The sequence below is a fragment of the Mercenaria mercenaria genome, chromosome 8, assembly GCF_021730395.1.
Source record: "Mercenaria mercenaria strain notata chromosome 8, MADL_Memer_1, whole genome shotgun sequence".
Lineage (NCBI taxonomy): Eukaryota > Metazoa > Mollusca > Bivalvia > Venerida > Veneridae > Mercenaria > Mercenaria mercenaria.
The window spans coordinates 39378937-39399987 of NC_069368.1; the positions used below are offsets into that span (position 1 = coordinate 39378937).

The window sequence follows — 21051 nt, forward strand, 5'->3', positions numbered from 1 at the left end:
TTTCTGAGCAATAACTGGAGAACCATTTGACCTAGAACCTTCAAACTTCATAGGGTTGTAGGGCTGCTGGAGTAGACGACCCCTATTGTTTTTGGGGTCACTCCGTCAAAGGTCAAGGTCACAGGGGCCTGAACATTGAAAACCATTTCCGATCAATAACTAGAGAACCACTTGACCCAGAATGTTGAAACTTCATAGGATGATTGTTCATGCAGAGTAGATGACACCTATTGTTTTTGGGGTCACTCCGTCAAAGGTCAAGGTCACAGGGGCCTGAACATTGAAAACCATTTCCGATCAATAACTAGAGAACCACTTGACCCAGAATGTTGAAACTTCATAGGATGATTGGTCAGGAAGAGTAGATGACCCCTATTGATTTTGGGGTCACTCCGTCAAAGGTCAAGGTCACAGTGGCCTGTTCATGTAAAATCATTTTTTGGAAATAACTTGAGAACCACTTGACCTACAATGTTGAAACTTAATAGGATGATTGGACATGCAGAGTAGATGACCCCTATTTATTTTGAGGTCACTTGATCAAAGGTCAAGGTCACAGGAGCCTGAACAGTGACTTGAGAACCACTAGGCCAAGAGTGTTGAAATTTAGCGGGATGACTGGACATGCCAAGTAGATGATCCCTATTGCAGCCAACCATCAGTGTCTCTTCGACTTTCGCTCCTGACCCCTATTGACTTCTTGCCTCTAGGACTTTGCATTGGGGGAGACATGGGCTTTTTTACAAAAGCATTTTCTAGTTTTAACCAAACTTGCACACAACTTGTATCACCATAAGATCTTGGTTCCTTTTTTGAACTGGCCAGATTCCTGTATGGATTCCAGAGTTATGGCCCCTGAAAGGGCCAAAATTAGCTATTTTGACATTGTCTGCACAATAGCAGCATTATTTATGATTTGATTTTTACCAAACTTGCACACAACTTGTATCACCATAAGATCTTGGTTCCTTCCTTGAACTGGCCAGATCCCATTATGTGTTCCAGAGTTATGGCCCTTGAAAGGGCCAGAATTAGCTATTTTGACCTTGTCTGCACAATAGCAGCTTCATTTATGATTTTATTTTAACCAAACTTGCACACAACTTGTATCACCATAAGATCTCGGTTCTTTTCTTGAACTGGCCAGATTCCATTATGGGTGCCAGAGTTATGGCCCCTGAAAGGGCCAGAATTAGCTATTTTGACCTTGTCATCACAATAGCAGCTTCATTTATGATTTGAATTTAATCAAACTTGCAAAAAACTTGTGTCACCATAAGATCTCCATTCCTTTCGTGAACTGGCCAGATCCCGTAATGGGTTCCAGAGTTATGACCTCTGAAAGGGCCAAAATTAGCTATTTTGACCTTGTCTGCACAATAGCAGCTTCATTTAAGATTTGATTTTAACCAAACTTGCACACAACTTGTATCACTACAAGATCTTGATTCCTTTCTTGAACTGGCCAGCTTCCATCATGGGTTCCAAAGTTATGGCCCCTTAAAGGTCCAAAATTTGCTATTCTGGCTTTCGCAGCCATATAGAGACTTCATTTATGGTTTGATTTGATACAAACTTCCAAAATATCTTCAACAACAATAAATCTTGGGTTCAATGACGAATCTGTCAGATCCAGTCATAGGTTCCAGAGTTATTTTATATCTGATTACCTCCCCTGATTGTAATCAAAATTAAATCATATCAGTGAGTATTTATAGGACTTATTTGAAATTTCATTATTGTCATTAGTTGGACTGAGACAATCAGGGTAGATAACTGTGGACTGATTTTATGACAGATTACCTCCTTAAATAGTTATTTACTATCGAAGTCTCAAAGGAGACACAATTCTCATAATTCTGATTAGAATTATGTCTCCCATCACACAGTGGTGTGGGAGACATATTGATTTACTCCAGTCTGTGTGTGTGTCTGTGTGTCTGTCACAAAGCTTGTCCGCAGTCCAAGTCGAACATTTCTCATCCGATCTTCACCAAGCTTCAACAAAATGTGTCTACCAATGAGTACTCGGCCAAGTTCGATAACTAGCTAAATCGGCCTAGGCACTTTGGAATTATGGCCCTTGAATTACCAAAAACACTCAGATTTCTTGCGCAGTTTTACTCCCAAACCGACGCCTATACTACTAGTAGTATAGGCGTCCTTTTGGTGTCAAGAAAGCGCATGCACATGTGGATTAAGTAAACAGTATATAAAGACTGACTTACTATTTAGATGATTAGGCAGTTGTGGGAGACATGCGCTTTTCTCAAAAGCATCTCTAGTTTTGACAGAGTTATGTCCCTTTTTAACTTGGAATTTTTTTACTGGCAAAGCTCTAATTCAGAGTCAAGCACTGAGAAAATTTGAGCGCGCTGTCTTGCTCTTGTTATCTAAATGAATACACCTTAGCAGCTTCTAATGAGATTGGTTTGAAATGATCATATCATTTTGAGCAATGGTACTAAGGTGAGCGATACAGGGCAATCATGGCCCTCTTGTATGAAATACACATGGATATAACAAAATTGGATATAGTGAAAACTCAGCTGTAAGGAACACATTCCTATGTTCCATTATGGCATTACACCCCTTTATAACAAACTGGGTTAGTATTTTCAAGATTTAATACTGCAATTGGTAACACACTAAAATATGCAAATTGAAAAATTCACAGTTAAGTGCATGATTACATTATTTTATTATCACTTCATTTATATTTAGAATAATCACAATCTTTTATTAAAACACCTTTATCTCTAACATCCTAAAATAGGTCCATAACTCTGGTACCAATATTTCATGAATTATGTTCCCTTTTACTTAGAATTTCAGGTTAAAGTTTTCATGCACTTTCACTCTTACCTCATCTATTATACGCCGGTTTGAAAAACAGGACGTATTATAGGAACGCCCCTGGCGGATGGGAGGGCGGGCGGCGTCCACAGACTTTGTCCGGAGCATATCTTCTCCATGCATGGAGGGATTTTAATGAAACTTGGCACAATTGTTCACCATCATGAGACGGAGTGTCATGCGCAAGAACCAGGTCCCTAGGTCTAAGGTCATGGTCACACTTAGAGGTCAAAAGATACAAGAATGAAAACTTTGTCCGGAGCATTTCTTCTTCATGCATGGAGGGATTTTGATAACTTGGCACAAATGTTCACCACCACGAGGCGCAGTGTCATGCGCAAGAACCAGGTCCCTAGGTCTAAGGTCAAGGTCACACTTAGAGGCCAAAGGTCAGATACAAGAATGACTTTGTCCGGAGCATTTCTTGTTCATGCATGGAGGGATTTTGATGTAACTTGGGACAATTGTACACCATCATGAGACGGAATGTCATGCGCAGGTCACTTCTTTAGAATTACTTCCCTTTGTTGTTACTATAAATAGCTTATATTGTAACTTTTTCATTACTAGTCGTAGGGAAAAATCGAGACTACTTTTCTGTAGTACAACATGCATGTTACATCCAATTTTAAAGTGTATTTTGACCTATCTCTACCTGGTAAGGATTTTTGTGTGGACTTTATTTTTTTTTTTTTTTTTTAAGATTAACTTCCCTTAGTTGTTACTATAAATAACTTTATATTGTAACTTTTTATAATTGACCGTAGGGAAAAACCAAGACCACTTATCTGTGGTACAACATAGATGTTACTTTCAAATTTTAGGTGTATTTTAAGGTATCTCTACCTGGTAAGAGTTTTTTTTGGACTTAAAAAAACAGAAGAATTACAATAATTACTAAACAAATACAGGTGCTAGTGTAAAGAAATTTGCTGTGACGGGCGTATATTGTGACATTCTGGCACTCCTGTTACTAAATGGATTTGATTCTAACTTAAAACAGTTATTCAACATCATCACTCACATCATATGACTCAAGGTGCATAACTCTTGCACCAATATTTCATAAATTATCTCCCTTTTTTACTTAGAATTTCAGGTTAAAGTTTTGATGCACTTTCACTCTATCTCAGTTATTACTAAATGGATTTGATTCAAACTTAAAATAGTTGTTCCACCTTATCACCCACAAAAGGTCCACAACTCTGGTACCAATATTTCACGAATTATGCCCCCCTTTTACTTAGACTTTCAGGTTAATTTTGATGCATTTTCACTATATCTCACTTATTACAAAATGGATTTGATTCAAACTTAAAGTTGTTATTCCACATCTACACCCACATCATGACATAAGATGCAAAAATCACTCTTGCACCAATATTTCATGAATTATCCCTCTTTTTGCTTAGAATTATACTTATTTTATGTTCTTTATCTCTCTTATTAATACTTTTGACACAGACTCAAGCTATTGTCCAGTATCTTCATTCTTATTGGAGTCATTAAACACTCTAGTGACAGCTCCAGCTTCCTCAGGTGTGCCCAGTTTCACTATCCAGCATCGAAATAGTCGAGCGTGCTGTCTCCTGTGACAGCTCTTGTTTAGCTAGAGTTGGGGGTCCCAAAACTCGAGGGTTTTTTATCGACATCAATTAAGCACTCAAAGGTACAATTTAGAGACAAAATAAAATTTTGGCTCAACTATTTGAAGGATAAGTAGAGCTATCCTACTCCCCACAGTGTCAGTGTCACACATTGGTAAAGTTTTTCGTACCATTCCACATTTTACAAAACTTTTCGAGATAAGCTTTGAAACTTTCAACACTTTTGTACCATCACTATGTCCAGTTTTAGGCAAGAGTACATAACTCAAGGATTTTGGCTGAATTATGGCCCCTAACTTACAAATATTGGTTCAGTTTTTTGTATCAGTTCATTTTTTGTGTAAACTGTTTGACATATGGCTTTGAAACTTTTATCATTTTGTTTATTATAACAATTTCTATCTGTAGGCAAGAGTACATAACTCTGTCAACTATTTTGGCTGTGTAATGCCCTTTTTGGACTTGGAAATTGGTACAATTTTTGTACAAGTCCACGTTTTGTCAAAACTATTTGACATGTGGCTTTGAAACTTTGAGCACTTGTTTATCATCATGATTTCCATCTGTAAGCAAGAGTAAATAACTCTGCAAACTATTTTGGCTGCATTATGGCCCTTTTTGGACTTGGAAATTGGTTCAGTTTTCGTACAAGTCAAAGTTTTGTCAAAACTATTTGACATGTGGCTTTGAAACTGTGAACACTTGTTTATCTTCATGATCTCCATCTGTAGGCAAGAGTACATAGCTCTGTCAACCATTTCGGCTGAATTATGGCCCTTTTTGGACTTGGAAATAAAAATTTTCATACCAGTCCATATTTTGCCAAACCTGTTTGTCATATGGCTTTGAAACTTTGAACACTTGTTTACCATCATAGTCTACATATGTAGACAAGACTGCAACTAGGACAAGGACGTTAACTCAATTATGGCCCTTTTTCAATATTCACACATCAGTATCAATATTCACACATCAGTATCAATATTCACACATCAATATTCACATATCATATTCACACATCAATATTCACATATCAATATTCACACATCAATATTCACATATCAATATTCACACATCAGTATTCACATATCATATTCAATTCACATCAATATTCACATATCAATATTCACATATCAATATTCACACATCAATATTCACATATCAATATTCACACACATCAATATTTACACACATCAGTATTCACAACATTAATATTCACTCATCAGTATCACTTTTCTTGTTTCATGTAAGTTAATAACTGATGTCTCTTTTCCACATAACACAATATCCATATTCATTACCCTTGCAACTGACATCTAACCACTTAAGATCCCTTTTCCATTCGTTGTTGAACTTTCTCATATACTTAGGTGTCTTGGGTTTAGGATCCGATGGAGAGCATGGACGCTTGGGCATTTTGAAAGCAATGATTTTCAAGATATTTTTTCTCTATCTTTATCCAAAAGTTGAAAATAATTGCTACGAGTTGCTGTTCCATCTTTTTCAGAACTTGGCAAATCTGGAAAAAGACCCGACGTTACTGGATTGATTTAAACAGTCAATTACCCGATAATATCACAACCTTCCTTTTCTGTCATTAATCCTTGGTCTAATCCCTTATCAAAACAAACAATCATGCTATCAAAAGTCACCTGTGAAAAACACTATTTCCTCAAGCTACACACATGTCACACATGTATGATACACAATATTCAGTTAAGCTTTGATTTACAGTGTAAACATGTTTGGTAGTCCGCAGTAATTATTGCCCAAGTCATTGTCGAAAAAAAACAAAATCTGAAAATCGAAAATGTTTCAAAAGCAGAATTACGGTTTTGGTCAGGAGACAGTTGGCAAGTCAAAAATCATGATTTTAACCCTTCCGCCCTGGAGATCACATGTATGATAAGTCAATAACAGATCAATATGAAATCATTTGTGAATGAATATAGATATATAAATACAATTTTATTTTGATAAGATAGCAATTAAACACATCAATAATGGCTAAAATCACAGTTTTGTCAGTCCTGATTGCTGTACATCACATGTTTGTTTGACAGTTCAGGCCAGTCCTGATTGCTGTACATCACATGTTTGTTTGACAGTTCAGGCCAGTCCTGATTGCTGTACATCACATGTTTGTTTGACAGTTCAGGCCAGTCCTGATTGCTGTACATCACATGTTTGTGTTACAGTTCAGGCCAGTCCTGATTGCTGTACATCACATGTTTGTTTGACAGTTCAGGCCAGTCCTGATAGCTGTACATCACATGTTTGTTTTACAGTTCAGGCCAGTCCTGATTGCTGTACATCACATGTTTGTTTGACAGTTCAGTTACGGAGAACTATGTTTGCTGTATGGATATAACATACTTCTGATATAGCGGACACTCGATTGTGACCCTGACAAATTCCTTTTAACCAAGTTTTTAACTGCATTAAATTGTTTTACAGATTAAAGCAGTCTTTGCATAACATCATTAATTACATTTAATTTAAGGCTTGTTTGTTTACTCAGGTTATTTAGATTCAGCAAATCTTGATACTTGATACGTATAAATCTTACTTCTTAGCCATTTTTTATACACAAAATTATGACTATTGATAACTCAGACATTTTGCATTAATGATTATATATATGAGGTCATTATAATGTAGGGGTAAATTACAGTACACTTGTCTTGTTTCAGGTATTTGAAGAATCTCACTTTATAAAGTATTCAGAGATGTTGGAGGAGCTTGTCAACTGGTATGTACTTTCGGGAAGCTACACACAAAAAATGTGCCTAAGATTTATTATCATACTTCATAGAGCTACTTTGACCTGTCACCTGTCCAACACAATGAAACACTTCCTTTTGTAAATTCACATGTGATGTTGAAGAAAATTAATGGTTACCATTGCGCAAACTCTGTACAAAATGTTCTTGATAGCTAGTGCTTGTTGATCCCCCGCCACAAGTTGTGGGGGGTTATAGGAATGGTCTCTGTCCATCCTTCCGTCTGTCTGTAACACTTTCGTGTCCGCTCCATATCTCCTAAACCCCTTGAAGGATTTTCATGAAACTTGGGTCAAATGATCACCTCATCAAGATGATGTGCAGAACTCATAAGTCGGCTCAAGGTAGAGGTCACACCTCAAGGGCAAAGGTTTGAGCCTTCCATTTTGTGTCCGCTCTATATCTCCTAAACCCCTTGAAGGAATTTTATAAGACTTGGGTCAAATGATCACTTCATCAAGATGATGTGCAGAACCCATGAGTCAGCCATGCCGGCTGAAGGTCAAGGTCACAACTTAGGGTCAAAGGTTTGAGCCTTCCATTTTGTGTCTGCTCTGTATCTCCTAAACCCCATGAAGAATTTTCTTCAAACTTGGGTCAAATGATCACCTCATCAAGGTGATGTGCAGAATTCATGAGTCAGCCATGTTGGCTTAAGGTCAAGGTCACAACTCAGGGTAAAAGTTTTGAGCCTTCCATTTTGTGTCCACTCTTTATCTCCTAATCCTCTTGAAGGATTCATATGAAACCTGAGTCAAATGATCACCTATCCAAGATGATGTGCAGATCTCATGAGTCAGCCATGCTGGCTCAAGGTCAAGGTCACAACTCAAGGTCAAAGGTTATAGCCTTCCATTTCGTGTCTGCTCTATATCTCCTAAACCCCTTGAAGGAATTTTATAAAACTTTGGTCAAATGATCATCTCATGAAGACGATGTGCAGAACTTATGAGTCAGCCATACCGGTTCAAGGTCAAGGTCACAACTTGGGGTCAAGGTTTGAGCCTTCCATTTTGTGTCTACTCTGTATCTCCTAAACCCCTTGAAGGATTTTCGTCAAACTTGGGTCAAATGATCACCTCATCAAGAACTCATGAGTCAGCCATGTCAACTCAAGGTCAAGGTCACAACTCAAGGTCAAAAGTTTGAGCTCTGTATCTTCTAAACCCCTTGAAGGATTTTCATGAAAATTGGGTCAAATGATCACCTCATCAAGATGATGTGCAGAATTCATGAATCAGTCATGTCAGTTCAAGGTCAGGGTCACAGGTCAAAGGTTTACCCTTTCACTGTCCATAACAGTTGTGGGGGATTTAGCTGTCTTTCAGACTGCTTTGTTTCTCTATAGAGGTTTCATTTAGTAAAAGTTTGGTCTTGTCTGAGACAAAATACCTGCCTTTTTGGAACAGTAATTGGTTGTGATTATTCAGTACAAGATTTCTTACAAGTAAAAATAATTTCTTTAAACAAAATCAATTGAGTTGGGACCATAAATGTGAGGGATGTTAAGATCAGGTGTCCCCTACCTTATTTTCATGGAAAGTTCAGAAACACTAAGGGATTGGCAACTAACATACATCACTGAAGGACAAAAGTATAGTGTCAACCCTGACACAACAAACTCACAGGTAACTTGTTTGAATCCCCATTGGTTCATACTCATATATTTTAGGGCACCAGAACAGCAAACAGGTACCATTGATAACCTAAAAGTGAAACCTGGATCACTAGCTCTCCAAATAATGTCTTCAAATAGGTTCTTTTGACAGCCCAGTTTTAATTACGATCCAGAAGTGAAACCTGGATCTCTAGCTCTCTTCGTAATGTGTCCAGAGCAACAGTCCTTGTCCAGTAATTAGTATTCAATCTTCTCAGTTGTGTTGCTCGACAAAATTTGAGCTGGAGTATTGTTAAGATTTAATATAATTGATAACCATTAGTTATAATTTCATCATTACATCAACCCCACTCTATAGCTTCTTGTAGTAGAGCGTTGTCTACAAGGATGCGCGGGACGTGAGTTCGTATCCTGGGCGGGGCGTATGTTCTCCGTGACTATTTGATAAACGACATTGTGTCTGAAATCATTAGTCCTCCACCTCTGATTCATGTGGGGAAGTTGGCAGTTACTTGCGGAGGACAGGTTTGTACTGGTACAGAATCCAGGAACACTGGTTAGGTTAACTGCCCGCCGTTACATGACTGAAATACTGTTGAAAAACGGCGTTAAACCCAAAACAAACAAAAAAAATCATCATTACATCAATAGTTATAATTTCATCATTACATCAATAGTTATATAATTTCATCATTACATCAATAGTTATAATTTCATCATTACATCAATAATTATGATTTTTGATTCCAGTTTAGAGCATGGCATCAAACTAAAGAGGGAAGCCAACAGAGAACAGATGAAGAAATTGCCACCAGTTGATACTGAAGTGAAGTTAAAATCTCATCATAGAGGTATAGGAAAAACTAAAACATCTATACCTTATAATCACATGACATCAGATAAACATTGTAACCGCACACAGACACGGTATAGGACTAGAGCTAGTAGTAGTGAGCAAGCTGGACTGTTAGAAAGTGCACCGTCAAGTCAGCGGAGCAGTGTGGAGGGACTTGTAACAGCAAGAGATAGTTCTGAGGAGAGTATCAGACTCGTACAAGTTAATATGAATACAATGCCTGATATCTGAACACATCTGGGATTTCTGAAAGGATATGATATAAGTGCAATATTCTTCCAATAGTTATGACAATTGCAGAATCACGTTTAAAGGAAGAGCCGCTATATGAACAAGTGTATGAGAGGAAAGTTAAACCTAGATCATCGGATGAAAAAAAGATCAAACAGAGTGTTACATATATGTTTATATTGTAAATATGTAAGAAGTTCTGTTTATAATTTTATTCCAAGTTAACAGATCCATTTTTACACCCTGCCAACAGTTTCACCCTGTTTCTTCATCCACATGTAGACAAGCACATGTAGAGAAGCACATGTACACTATATGGACAGATGATAGATACTTGTCCATGGGGTCATTTGAAAAGCTAATGATAACTAAAAGTTTTTCACGCTACACACATTTGTTAAATATGGCCGTGTGTCATTAACACAGTTCTAGTTATTATATTCCCCACAAGCGAAGTTTTGGGAGTATAATAGGAGTGAGCTTATCGGTTGGTTGGTAGGTCCGTCTGTTGGTTTTCATGGTTTCCGGACAATAAGTCATGAAAAGCTTGACAGATTTAAACAATTTTTGGTACGCAGGTGTAACATAATAAAATACAGGTAAAGTTCAACTTTGAGGTCAGTAATTCAAAGGTCAAGGTTACAAGGACCCTGGACAGTTAAATGGTTTCAGGATGAGGCGTAGAAAAATTTGTTTATTTCAGGTATCCTGACCTACCCTAAAGTTTTGGTCTGACCCAAAATGTTTTTGTGGCCTTGGAGAATTCTTTTTTCAACTTTTTAACAAAAAGTTGCAAAACTGCACTTTTTATGCTTTAAACATGGTCAGTGATGTTAGAAATCAACTAACTGATGCTCTAAAGGCATAACCCCCTTATTTGTATTCATTTTTAGCTCAACTATTCAAAGAATAGTAGAGCTATTGGACTCTACCCATGCGTCAGTGTCTGCGTCACGATTTGGTTAAGTTTTTGTATGTAAGCTGATATTTCAGTAACCACTTGTGGGAATGGATTGAAACTTTACTCACTTATTCACTGTGATAAACTGACTTACATTGCACAAGTTCCATAACTCTATTTTGCTTTTTAGCTCACCTGTCACATAGTGACAAGGTGAGCTTTTGTGATCACCCTTTGTCCGTCGTCTGTGCGTGCGTGCGTCCGTGAACAATTTCTTGTCTGCACGATAGTGGTTTCATTATTGATTTTATTTTAACCAAACTTACACACAACTTGTATCACCATAAGATGTCGGTTCCTTTCTTGAACTGGCCAGATCCCATTATGGGTCCCAGAGTTATGGCCCCTGAAAGGGCCAAAAATAGCTATTTTGACCTTGTCTGCACAATAACAGCTTCATTTATGATTTGATTTTAACCAAACTTGTATAAAACTTGTGTCACCATAAGATCTTGATTCCCTTCTTGAACTAGCCAGATCCCATTATGGGTTCCAGAGTTATGGCCCCTGAAAGGGCCAGAATTAGCTATTTTGACCTTGTCTGCAAAATAGCAGCTTCATTTATGATTTTATTTTAACCAAACTTGCACACAACTTGTATCACCATAAGATCTTGGTTCCTTTCTTGAACTAGCGAGATTCCATTATGGGTTCCAGAGTTGTGGCCCCTGAAAGGGCCAGAATTAGCTATTTTGACCTTGTCTGCACAATAGCAGCTTCATTTATGATTTTAATTTAATCAAACTTGCACAAAACTTGTGTCATCATAAGATCTCGGTTCCTTTCTTGAACTGGCCAGATCCCATATTGGGGTCCAGAGTTATGGCCCTTGAATGGGCCAGAATTAGCTATTTTGACCTTGTCTGTACAATAGCAGCTTCATTTATGATTTGCACAGAACTTGTATCACCACAAGATCTTGCTTCCTTTCTTGAACTGGCCAGATTCCATCTTGGGTTCAAGAGTTATGGCCCCTTAAAGGTCCAAAATCGGCTGTTTTGGCTTTTGCAGCCATATAGAGACTTCATTTATGGTTTTATTTGATACAAACTTCCAAAATATCTTCAACAACAATAAATCTTGGATTCCATGACAAATCAGATCCAGTCGTAGGTTCCAGAGTTATTTAATACTTATAGGACTTATTTGAAATTTCATTATTGTTATTAGTTGGACTGAGACAATCAGGGTAGATAACTATGGACTGATTTTATGTCAAATTACCTCCCTTTATTTCAAATTAAAATGGGTATATCACCGTAACTAATGAAGATACTGATCAGAAATTTCATTTATGCCAACATATTTATTTGGCAGATCCTTCTTTTGTTCACTTACAATATTTTTTTTTAATTACTTCCCTTTTACGTTACTATAAATAGCTTATTTTTAGTGGTACAACATGGATGGTACCTCCAATTTTTGGTATTTTTTGACATATCTATACCTTGTAAGAATTTTTTTCTTCTTTTTGGTTAAATTTCTTCCCTTTGTTGTTCCTGTCCTTTGGATTTAGATATTTTTTCTGAGGACCTTCTTGTCCTCAAGTGCAATGATAACAGGTGAGCGATATAGGGCCATCATGGCCCTCTTGTTTACAAAATTATGCCCCTTTTTCGACTCAGAATAAATGTTAAAGTTTGCGTACCACCCCAAATATTTTCAAAGTCCATTGAGATATTGCTTTCATATTTTGCATACTTGTTTACCATTATGACCCCAGTTGGTTAAGGTTTTGTATGTAATCTAGTATCTCAGTACCTACTGATAGGAATGGATTGAAACTTCATACACTTGTTCCCTGACATGCACTGTGCAGGTCGCTTAACTCTACTTTACATTTTTATGCCCCACTTTCGGGGGCGGGGGGCATATGGATTTGCCCTTGTCCGTCTGTCTGTCTGTCTGTCCTTCCGAGAATGTTATGTCACGCCTAGCTCCAAAAGTATTTGACATAGAGTCAAAAAACTTTACAGGAATGTTGGTCAGCATGTGTAGTTGTGCATCTGGGGTTTCACGTCCGGATTCATTCAGTCGTGTAGGAGTTATGGCCCCTGACTTTGTAAAAATTGGTCATTTTAGTGTTATGTCGCATCTAGCTCAAAAGTATTTGACGTAGAGTCACAAAACTTTACAGAAATGTTGGTCAGCATGTGTAGTTGTGCACCTGTGGTTTCGCATCCGGATTCATTCAGTCATGTAGGAGTTATGGCCCCTGACTTAGTAAAAAATTGGTCATTTTAATGTTGTGTTGTGCGTAACTCCAAAAGTATTTGACCTACAGTCACCAAAGTTTACAGGAATGTTGGTCAGCATGTGCAGTTGTGCACCTGGGGTTTCGCGTCCGGATTCATTCAGTCGTATAGGAGTTATGGCCCCTCACTTAAATAAAAATTGGTCATTTTAATCTTGTGTAGAGTCACCAAAGTTTACAGGAATGTTGGTCAGCATGTGCAGTTGTGCACCTGGGGTTTCGCGTCCCAGGAAAGCATATATGTTTATATGTACATTATATATGGTTATTTTTTGCATTTTTTTAGCTCACCCGTCACATAGTGACAAGGTGAGCTTTTGTGATCACCCATCGTCCGTCGTCAGTCCGTACGTGTGTCAACAATTTCTTGTCTGCACGATAGTGGTCTCATTTACGATTTTATTTTAGCTAAACTTGCACACTACTTGTATCACCATAAGATCTCCGTTCCTTTCTTGAACTGGCCAGATCCCATTATGGGTTCCAGAGTTATGGCCCCTGAAAGGGCCAAAATTAGCTATTTTGACCTTGTCTGCACAATAGCAGCTTCATTTATGATTTGATTTTAACCAAACTTGCACACAACTTGTATCACCATAAGATCTTGGTTCCTTTCTTGAACTGGCAAGATTCCTTTATGGGTTCAAGAGTGATGGCCCCTGAAAGGGCCAGAATTAGCTATTTTGACCTTGTCTGCACAATAGCAGCTTTATTTATGATTTGAATTTAATCAAACTTGCACAAAACTTGTGTCACCAGAAGATCTTGGTTCCTTTCTTGAACCGACCAGATCCCTTAATGGGTTCCAGAGTTATTGCCCCTGAAAGGGTCAAAATTAACTATTTTGACCTTTTCTGCACAATAGCAGCTTCATTTATGATTTGATTTTAACCAAACTTGCACACAACTTGTATCACCACAAGATCTTGGTTATTTTCTTGAATTGGCCAGATTCCATCATGGGTTCCAGAGTTATGGCCCCTTAAAGGTCCAAAATTGGCTATTTTGGCTTTTGCAGCCATATAGAGATTTCATTTATGGCTTTATTTGATACAAACTTCAAAAATATCTTCAGCAACAATAAATCTTGGATTCCATGACAAATCAGATCAAAGCGTAGGTTCCAGAGTTATTTTATATCTGATTACCTCCCCTGATTGTAATCAAAATGGATTTATATCAGTAAGTACTTATAAGACTTTTTTGAAATTTCATTATTGTCATCAGTTGGACTGAGACAATCAGGGTAGATAACTATGGACTGATTTGATGTCAAATTACCTCCATTTATTTAAGATTACTCGAAATAAAGATAAACACGTGCAACATTCTCAATAATTATTATTGATCTAATAATGATAACATATTTATTTCATATAATATAGAAGATGATTGGATATAGAAGATGATTTGTATTTCACATAATATAAAGAAAAGGTTGGCATATATAATGGCCGCTCGAGAATGTCAGTCGATAGTGGTTTAAGCTCCTACCGACGGATAGGTTCCATCGACCGAAAGGAGACCGGGCACCTCTGGCAAATCAACACCATTAAGAAAAAATCTTTACTTTAAAATGTAATGCAATGCAAGGGCTTGAAGCAACTCAAGCCAACTGATACCATTGTGGTTAATGGCAACCAAGACACACCAGCGCCTTACCAGAAGTGTCCAACCAATTGTGTAATTGCAGGCCTCTCCTCTCTACGGGATGTAATGGAGACCACTACCAACATAAAGAAGAAAGGAACAACAATCACACAACCGGATCAGTGGTGCCAGTATGGTAATATGCACTATACCGATGCCTTATGCAAAACAGCAAAGCTAGCTAGGTCTTACCAAGTACTATAAGGGCCAGACCTAGTGACCCGAAGCAACACGAGTCAGTTACGATTAAAGTGATAAACGGCATCATATACAATTAATGGTCAGCGAAGCAAGTAACTGATACTGAACGCAAAACAGCAACGCAAAGCAGTCAACCACCGCCAGAGTGAACCACTGTAACATGCAAACCAAATGCATTGCAATTGACGTAATTCTCCGACCATAGACACCCATCTCCCGCCGGGAACGTAACTGAATACCAACGGCGAAAGAAAGAAAGTCCACAACCGGATAATTAACAAATGTCGCCAAACAGAAATGATGTAAAACGATATAAAAAGTTAACTTGTAATAACCAACGCCCGATCACCTTCCGGCCGATAGAATTGTTTCGCCACAATAAATTTAACTTCAAATTTATCCCCCAAAAATTCTATAATACTTTACATATTACGAATAATGGCATCTTTTAAGTAGTCCAAATAAAATTCGCACCCAACTTCATTTAAGTGAATGCCGTCATTCCGGAAGAAATTTGTTTCAGCATCTATGTCGGGCGAAATGACGTCACTCCTGCCCGACTTTTGAACTATCTGGCGGCCAACTCTATTTACGCGTTTGCGTTTATTGTCGATTGCTTTCAACCCAGATGCCCCTCTCCAGACTTTCCTGGGTAAGATGTCTATCCAAATGATCAGGGCATCCGGGAAAGCGTCACGAAGATAAGCAATTTCTGCCTCAATTTCCGTCTTTATATTCAAGAGTGATAGCAAAACTAAATCGTTGCCTCCCAAGTTTATCGCAATTATTCTAGGTGGATTGCATAACAATACCTGGGTCTCAATTGAATGGCGGAAGGTTGACCAGCCCAACCCCCTGACTGCCCACCATGCTATTGTCGTATTCAGTAAAGACAGATGCTCCTTCCCTGTCTGTTTCGCTCTTTTACCGGCCCAATAAGGTATCGAGTCCCCTAACACCCAGATGTCTAGAAAAACATAAATGCAACAATGTTTAGAAATGCTAGAAGATGTCAAGTAAATCGCACGGTCACCATCTAAATTTCTTAAGACGGGGTGGGGATAATCATAATTAACGGGTTCATTAATACTTCCTTCTTTGTTAATCAATATTCAAATCTTCAACGGATACTTAATAGAGGAAAATAATTATCAGAAATAGGTTTAACTAAAATGTATTTTATTATTAGTCATAACGGGACGACCAGAAAAAGAGGTGACAGCTACATGATCAAGCCTTAAAGGCCTTTACAGCATATCTCATTTCTTGAAACAAAAGTTTACACAGATTTTAGTCCTACAATTTTCCCTATCCTGGATATTTCAACATGTAAATAGATCTTATATAAAAAGAAATCCATAACTGGCATTTCCCAAACCTCTTTGGAGCCGTTTATTAAAAATGTAGGCATTATTGGCCATTATCTGACCATACGTTTATAACAAACGTTCTAGGAAAGTTTACAGATTTTTACGATGATGGTCACGATACCAACATGACACTTAAGTACGAATATATAATTTATAACAATTGGAGTTCCATCTACCAAGTTTCATAACAACCTGTGATGAATGACCCTGAGACGCTAAATCAGTGGCCCTACCAATTCTAAAACTGTGAGACTTAAAGACACCCGGTAATCGACATTCGTTAATACTTTAAGCTAAAATGGCGACAAATTGAGCTCTAGTTACTGGTACGCCATCCTTGTGGCAGAATAAAACACTTCCATTTTTAGGACGTATTGCTACAAAATCTAATAATGAACGCACCGGGCAAATAGGACCTATTTCCTTTGGTATTTTCAATACAATAGGCTTTCCTCTCTGGTTCGTTTTGAAATGCCGGAGTTTGATAAAAACATATTTGTTGCCACTAAATGATATAACTGACTGTTGTATTGGGCCCTCTGTCTGCCCCCTACAGGAAACAACTAGTTCACTGACCCTGAATAGGCCAAAATATGCTAATGTGAAGAGAGCTAGGAATAATTTTGTCTCATAATTATTAAAACAAATTTTCGCAAGTTTTTCGCAGACGGCAACCAAAATGGGCTTTGTCAGTGGCGCATGATTGTCATAAGTAATCCGGTTTCTGTGGCAACCCTCCAACAATTTCTTGGTAAGAAAAACCTGAGAGATATCATAAAACCCCAACAGTTTGTGATAGTAGTAATAGTTTTAGGCGAAAGCTCCTTCTCGAAGCAAAAACTCATGAACAAAATTATGTGTCGACTTGGAATAGGCCAGCATTTTGAAAGTGCATACAACTGTCTAAAGTTTTCAAAAGACCGAATGGCGGTCTTATATGTCAAGACAGAATTGGTTGCGATTCCTGTTTGGAGCAGTTGTCTAGCTCTAGATCGAATATGTTCCAGAGGAATTCTGGGACTGGGTAAGGTTCGAGATCTGCAGTCGGTGCTAACTCCCTGAATCTGGTCAACTGAAAGCGAGACAAAGCATTGCATATACCATTAAAACGACCTGGGACATGATTAGCCTTTATCAATATGTTAAGATGAAGACATCTCAAAGTCAAAAATCTAACCAGGCACATCACTTTTCTGATTTCGAGGACAATTTGTTTAAGATATGGACCACTGCCATGTTATCGCAGTTAAATTTGATTTTTTTATTCACCAAATCTGATCCCCAAATAAACATTGCCACTAAAATTGGAAATAATTCCAAGGCTGTAATATCAGACGTAAGACCGCGTGAATGCCATGAATCTGGCCACTTAGCATGGCACCAATGACCCTTAAAATATATACCAAAACCCAGACCTGTACCCCCGGCGCTGTCCGAAAATAACAGCACATCTTCATTAGTAACCCAGTATCTGTCATGAAAGACAGATATACCATTAAAATTTTGCAAGAACACCAGCCACATGTTTAAATCTAAGCATATCTCCTTATTTACTCTAATATGATGATACGGCTTCGTTAACCCACAAATTGAATTTATCAACCGACGAGAGAAGGGTCTCCCCGCGGAGATAGCTCTGCAACAAAAATTCAAAGAGCCTATCAAAGACTGCATTTTTTTAGCTCACCTGTCACAAAGTGACAAGGTGAGCTTTTGTGATCGCGTGGCGTCCGTCGTCCGTCCGTGCGTTAGTCCGTCCGTGCGTGCGTAAACTTTTGCTTGTGACCACTCTAGAGGTCACATTTTTCATGGGATCTTTATGAAAGTTGGTCAGAATGTTCATCTTGATGATATCTAGGTCAAGTTCGAAACTGAGTCATATGCGGTCAAAAACTAGGTCAGTAGGTCTAAAAATAGAAAAACCTTGTGACCTCTCTAGAGGCCATATTTTTCATGAGATCTTAATGAAAATTGGTCAGAGTGTTTACCTTGATGATATCTAGGTCAAGTTCGAAACTGGGTCACGTGGGGTCAAAAACTAGGTCAGTAGATCTAAAAATAGAAAAACCTTGTGACCTCTCTAGAGGCCATATTTCTCAATGGATCTTCATGAAAATTGGTGAGAATGTTCACCTTGATGATATCTAGGTCAAGTTCGAAAATGGGTCACATGGGATCAAAAACTAGGTCAGTAGGTCTAAAAATAGAAAAACCTTGTGACCTCTCTAGAGGCCATATTTCTCAATGGATCTTCATGAAAATTGGTCAGAATGTTCACCTTGATGATATCTAGGTTAAGTTTGAAACTGGGTCACGTGCATTCAAAAACTAGGTCAGTAGGTCTGAAAATAGAAAAACTTTGTGACCTCTCTAGAGGCAATATTTTTCATGGGATCTTTATGAAAATTGCTGAGAATGTTCACCTTGATGATATTTAGGTCTAGATCGAAACTGGGTCACGTGCGGTCAATAACTAGGTCAGTAGATCTAAAAAAAAGAAAAACCCTGTGACCTCTCTAGAGGCCATATTTTTCAAGAGATCTTCATGAAAATTGATCAGAATGTTCATCTTGATGATATCTAGGTCAGGTTCGAAACTGGGTCAGGTGCCTTCAAAAACTAGGTCAGTAGGTCTAAAAATAGAAAAACCTTGTGACGTCTCTAGAGGCCATATTTCTCAATGGATCTTCATGAAAATTGGTGAGTGTTCAGCTTGATGATATCTAGGTCAAGTTCATAACTGGGTCATGTGCGGTCAAAAACTAGGTCAGTATGTCGAAAAATAGAAAAACCTTGTGACCTCTCTAGAGGCCATATTTTTCATGAGATATTTCATGAAAATTGGTGAGAATGTTCATCTTGATGATATCTAGGTCAAGTTCAAAAGTAGGTCACTTGCCTTCAAAAACTAGGTCATTAGGTCAGATAATAGAAAAACCTTGTCATATTTTTCAATGGATCTTCATGAAAATTGGTCAGAATTTTTCATCTTGATGATATCTAGGTCACATGTGCTCAAAAACTAGGTCACTAGGTCAAATAATAGAAATAACGATGTCATACTCAGTTCAACACTGGGTCATGTGGGGATAGGTGAGCGATTCAGGACCATCATGGTCCTCTTGTTTAACGTTGTTTTGTGGTGTGATAGGATCTCTTTTATTTTTTGTACTACCTCCTAAATTTTTGACACAGGGATTCTGACAGTCATTTTGGGTGAATCAAGTTCAAGGCCAAGAAATGCAAGTATCTCCGTCGGGCCTTCCGTTTTCTCCTAGGCTAACGGTACGCCTAATTCTGAAAACGTATTCTTAAAAATGGTTAGTTCCTCAGTGCACAACGCTGATGTTTTGTCGCCTCCTAAGAAATCATCTAGATAATGAATCAACTTAACCGATCTTAATTTCGACTTTACGCAAAAATCTAGAAATCTGGCAAACCTTTCAAATGTAATGCAACTAATAGATGCACCGAAAGGAAGTGCTTTGTCAAAATAGAAACGATCATTGAAACAAAAACCCAATAATTCGAAATCTGACGGTTGTATAGGTATCAAGCGGTATGCGCTTTTGATGTCTGCTTTAAATAACTTGCAGTCACGCCCCAGTTCCTGTATTAACTTGACAGCCTCGTCAAAACTAGTGTATTGGACTGAGCATACAGCTGGGTCGATATAATCGTTAATTGACTCACCAGAGGGGTATGACAAATGGTGAATCATTAGGAATTCCCCAGGTGTTTTTTTCGGAACAAGACCAATTGGCGATACAATTAAATTTGGAAGTGGGCGTTGAACAAATGGACCTGCGACTCGCCCTGCCTTCAACTCTTTTGTTATTTGAGTTTGTATAATTTCAGGATTTAACAATGTAGATCGCAAGTTTTTTGAGTCTCGCAGGGATCTCGGTCCCGTGTATTGAATGGGAAAACCTTTGCTAAAACCTTCTATCAAAAATGTTGCTTCATTTTTATCATAGCTAAGTGAAAAACGTCTCAAGACTTCTAGTTTAACGGGGGATTTTGCTATATTTGAGATGTCAAAATCATTGACCTGTTCTGTACCCAACCTTTTGTTTCTACTTTCTGTTGGATTGTCCCCTTCCACGACCCCTGAATGGTCTACGAAACCCATTGGAGCGAAATGTATTTTGAGGCCGTGGAGTTTGTGACCTGCTTGTTGACCGAAACTGGCTGCAGTTAATCTCAGGGTGTGGAGCAAAACACTGAGCGCAGGAGTGAGAAAATTTACAATTTGACCATGCGCAGTAGCCATTGAAATCGTTGCACGTGTATCTACGTGTATTTGTCTGTATGGGCACTTGGGTATCTTTTACCTGCATGCACCGCCACCAGAGTTCATTATTTATATGTGACCAGGACGTTGATGTTATTGCCTGACGCAGACGAAATTGTTCGTCATATGTTCTCCAAGCAAAGCCACCTTGGCGCATGGCACATTCCCTAATGTTATACATATAATGTAGCATTTCATGTACCTTATCTGGGTGGCTCAACAGATAAATTGACGTGTATATGATAAACGCGTCTGTCCATTTCTCGACAGAGGTTAATTTATCTTTACATTCTTTCTGCACCGTTTCAATATGTCTGTCTGCAGTTAATTGAAAAACGCTACCTCTGCAGAATTCTGAAAGCTCAACGGC

The 21051-nt window shown here is 38.2% G+C and overlaps 1 protein-coding gene across 5 annotated transcripts in view; it reads left to right on the forward strand.

Moving 5' to 3' along the window:
• The window catches only part of LOC123566557 (protein C1orf43 homolog), a 74705-nt gene extending 55978 nt beyond the window's left edge, over nt 1-18727 (forward strand). For all 5 annotated transcript variants that reach the window (XM_045360775.2, XM_053549749.1, XM_053549750.1 and 2 more), the window contains 2 exons: nt 7157-7215; nt 9615-18727. In XM_045360775.2, the coding sequence (XP_045216710.2) occupies nt 7157-7215; nt 9615-9951 (396 nt within the window). In that variant the 3' untranslated portion in view covers nt 9952-18727. The remainder of the gene's footprint in view (nt 1-7156; nt 7216-9614) is intronic.
• Nucleotides 18728-21051: the final 2324 nt, after the last annotated feature.